The 3,648-nt window shown below is 58.0% G+C and overlaps 2 protein-coding genes across 2 annotated transcripts in view; both read right to left on the bottom strand.

The window, feature by feature from the left end:
- VDBG_03111 (conserved hypothetical protein) overlaps positions 1 to 544 on the bottom strand; it is a gene marked incomplete at both ends in the record, with an annotated part of 2,439 nt that extends 1,895 nt beyond the window's left edge. Inside the window, one exon of the mRNA XM_003006926.1 lies at positions 80 to 544. Coding sequence (XP_003006972.1) covers positions 80 to 544 — 465 coding nt within the window. The remainder of the gene's footprint in view (positions 1 to 79) is intronic.
- A 1,885-nt stretch (positions 545 to 2,429) lies between these two features.
- On the bottom strand, positions 2,430 to 3,135 carry VDBG_03112 (secretory phospholipase A2; the record flags this gene model as incomplete). The annotated part of the gene is made up of 2 exons (XM_003006927.1): positions 2,430 to 2,646; positions 2,715 to 3,135. The coding sequence occupies 2 exons, from the start codon at positions 3,059 to 3,061 to the stop codon at positions 2,430 to 2,432; spliced, it is 564 nt and encodes a 187-aa protein (XP_003006973.1).
- Between the last annotated feature and the right edge of the window lie 513 nt (positions 3,136 to 3,648).

The following is a 3,648-nucleotide window of genomic DNA, read 5'->3' on the forward strand; positions in this document are numbered from 1 at the left end:
GCGAGGGAGATGGCAGAAGCAGAGCTGTGGGTCGCGCCGACGATGGCGACCTGAGTCGCGCAGAGGGGTATCGGTAGACGACGGGAGTTGCAGGCGCGGGCTCGAGGTTGCGGGCGAGGGACGGGTCGAAGAAGAAGTCCATGATGGTCTTGGTCTTTTCGGAGAAGACCATGCTGGGGACACGGGCCTTGATGAGCATGAAGCGAACACACTGCATCAACGGTGTCGTCGCAAAACTGGCATGGCTGTTGCCAAAGAGGCGCATCTGGATGGCGCTCGCAACGGCAGGTATCGTCGCGTTGTTGTGGTCCATGACAATGGCCTGAACTTCAGCGTTGATCCTCGTGTCAGGAGACATTTTCACGAAGCGCAAGAGAAAGATGCGCGCGCGCTCGAGATCGGAGCGCCTGTCGGTCGAGCTGTCAGAGCCCCAGGCGTCTTCGAAGACTTTGGGGAAGAGGATGTCATCGTGAGAGAGCGAGTCCGGCGCGGCGCTGCTTCCACGCCGCGGGACAGTGTTGGCAGTGTTGAGGGATGTCCTCATGGTGACACAGCGGGCTCTGCGGCGATGTTCAGTATGATGAATCCGGTGATTGGGGTGCAGCTGGGGATGGATCAAGCTGCCGTGGGTTGTCTGAAGTGCTCCAGGTGCAGTGGCAGGCAGAGCTGAAAGAAGCTCGCAAGAGTGAGATGGTCGGATGTCAAAGAGCTCTCCATTGTGGCGGGAACCTGTAAGCTTTTAGCGTCCAGCGGCTGGATCTGGGTCTGGATCTGGATGACTGTTGGTGGATGGAGGGCGAGTGGCCAGGAGGGGTCATCTTGGGAGAAAGGAGCCAAGGAGGCGTACCAGGCTTGGTGTTGTGGTGTGCAGCCTCACGAGGGACTAAGATTAGAATCGACGTCCAGATAAGAAGCCCAAGTGCCATGGCACTTTAGGACGTTCCCTTTGTTAGGGGCCTCTTTGGGGGGGCTCCAGGGCGTTGGGGGCCAATCGAGGTACGAAAGGCGAGGAACGATTGGCTGCTGCCGTCCCACCTTGCATCTGCAGGGGGGCAGAGACGCCGCAGGCGGATGAGATTTTAGCGTCTATTTAAGGCTTGACACCTGTACGTGGGAGATGGGAGAGGCTGTGCTTCCCCGGAACTTGCGATGCCGGCTGTTGTGCGCTTCAGATCTTGAGGACGTCCTGGCCTTGGATGCATGTTCATGGGATACCTTGATCATCTCGCAAGACACTTGGCATGATGCATAGACCTGCTGAGATACATGGTCGGCGACGAAACGTCCAGATCCTGTCATAGCAGCAACGGAGGAACGAAAGGAAACATCGTCAACGGCCTTATGTCTAGGGTCTGCCACTTCCTGCGTACTGAAGCGTATCCAGTTCTCTTCGCTTCACCTCACCATCTGACAGGTTGTGGCCACACCATCTGACAGCCTGTGTCAGACGCCGTTGACGAAGCTGATTCTGGGTTCATCCAACTGTGCCGAAATGAGGCAAGCAGTCAAGCGCCGGCAAGCGCCCCAAACCTTGGGACGCCCCAACAGCGACACGTTGCACAGGCGCAGGCGAGAGCGGGCTCTGGCGCTATGGCCAGCGGCCTGTAGCCCGACCCAGCCATGTTTGGGATGCTTGCCGTGCTTCCCCAGCCCGGACCGTACTTGAGATGGCTTGCCGAGTGGCTTTTGCGACCGTGCGATCTGGGCCACGCTTTCTGAACAAGGGACTTTGGCTAACCATGCTCAGCGCGCGACTCATCGCCCTGAATGATGACATGGTATGTGTGCCAGGTATCTCCGATGTACATCTGCCTGGGCCCATGACCTGGGAGCCTGGCAACTTGAGAATGACTTCTGGGCCAGAGGAACCCAAGAGCCAAAGCATGGCTCATACCTGGCAGGTGCTATGTATGGCATGGAGCAAACGGCTAAGGGTGCCGAACATGAGGTCTTGTTTTCCCTTCACACTCAGCCTGCAACCATGACTGTTGCGACAGAGTTGCCGTGGCAAGGCGAAACAGCACCGCAAAAACTGCTCGACGTGATCACTTCTGCTCGTTGCAGAGACCCCACGGAGAGGACCCGGCAGCATGGCCTGCACATTCGCATAGCACAGCAATTTTTTGGGACAATGAACTGAGTGGGCTCTCACCTCACACATTACATCCACCAATCCACTTTGCGACTCATGATATATCCTCATCCAGCATATCACGCCGAGAGCGAGAGCGAGATCAACCCGAAAAATAGCTGGCATGCCAATCATGATACTCAATTCCCAACCCATATGAAAAAAGACCCCTTTTTTAGAGGAAAAAGAAAAGGAGTAAACAGCTACCATGGCCGCTTCATCAAGTCATGAAACATTTCCGTCCACTGCCCCTCCTTCATCTCCGAATCGGGGGTGCCCCCCCGCCTCTTCTCTCTCTTTAGACGGTCCACAGCTGACCCTTGGCCTGGGCCTCTGCGACGAGCTTATCGTAGATGGCGACCTTCTCGTCGTAGATGGCCACGAGTTCCGAGTGCTCGTCCCTCTTGCCGGGGGTGGCGTCATCACCGCCGAACGCGCGGACGGCAGCGTAGTAGACGTCCGCCAGGGCGTTGCACACGCCGCGGACGCTCGAAGACTGGCACTGGAACTTCAGACTGGAGGGGGTTGGAAAATGCCGTGTTAGCAGCGAGTCACGCGCGGTGGAAAGTACAAGTGGACTCACTCGGTCCTGAACTGGTTGTCGATGCGGAGCTTGTTGCTCTCGGTGAAGCGGGTCTGGGCGCGGAAGTTGTGGTAGCCAAAGTCGTGGCGGTGGCAGGCGGGCACAAAGGGGAACCCGAATGGGTTGTCAGGAGACGATGTGCAGCCATCCGAGCTCCAGTCGAGGTTGGCGGGGTTGCGGTTGTTGCGGCGTGTGGTGAACTGAGGCAGCGTCAGGGAGAAGGACAGGCTGTCGGTGACGGCTGTGATGCTCTGGCGCGCGGCGAGCTTGGGGGTCTGCGCCTCGTCGGTGGTGGGCAGAGCCAGGGCGGCGGGCACGAGGGCCAGGAGAAGTGCGTTGAACTTCATGATGAGAGGAGAATCCCAAAGACTGGACGGGGAGAAGGAGGAGGAGGAGGAGCAGGGGCTGGGACTTCAAACTGCTGACTGCAACTGAAGCTGAGGAACCAGAAGTTACAGTCATGATGAGCAGGATCTCCTCTCATTTTTATACTTCTCTGCACTGCACGGCATGGCGGACATGGCCATCGATTCAGATGACGATGCTCCGCCAAGCAAGCTACTCACGATCGTCCCGTGGCCATAGAAGTGGCCCGAAAGGGCAATGATCAATCCGCATCGCCTTCAGCCGGCCAGCCACGATGTTGTGAAGCTAGGCGTAATTGGCTCAAGACCTCGAATTGCAACCCCCCCCTTACAACGTCGACCGCGCGCTTCTGACCCGCCCAGAAACCCTGGCAAAGAAGAGATGAACGTTGTTTCTAGGGGCCATAAGGAAGGGTGTGTCCCTCGCCAACCAAGGTCCACTCGCAGCCCAAAGGCTTGGCCGCCGAGAATGCGGGGAAGCCAAAAATTACCCGGGGCGGAAGGCGTGTCGGGCATTTGGGCAGTGAGCTCCCGGGGATGGGCCCCTGGGGGCGGATACCAGCTAGACT

Source organism: Verticillium alfalfae, genomic scaffold, assembly GCF_000150825.1.
Source record: "Verticillium alfalfae VaMs.102 supercont1.3 genomic scaffold, whole genome shotgun sequence".
Classification (NCBI taxonomy): Eukaryota; Fungi; Ascomycota; class Sordariomycetes; order Glomerellales; family Plectosphaerellaceae; genus Verticillium; species Verticillium alfalfae.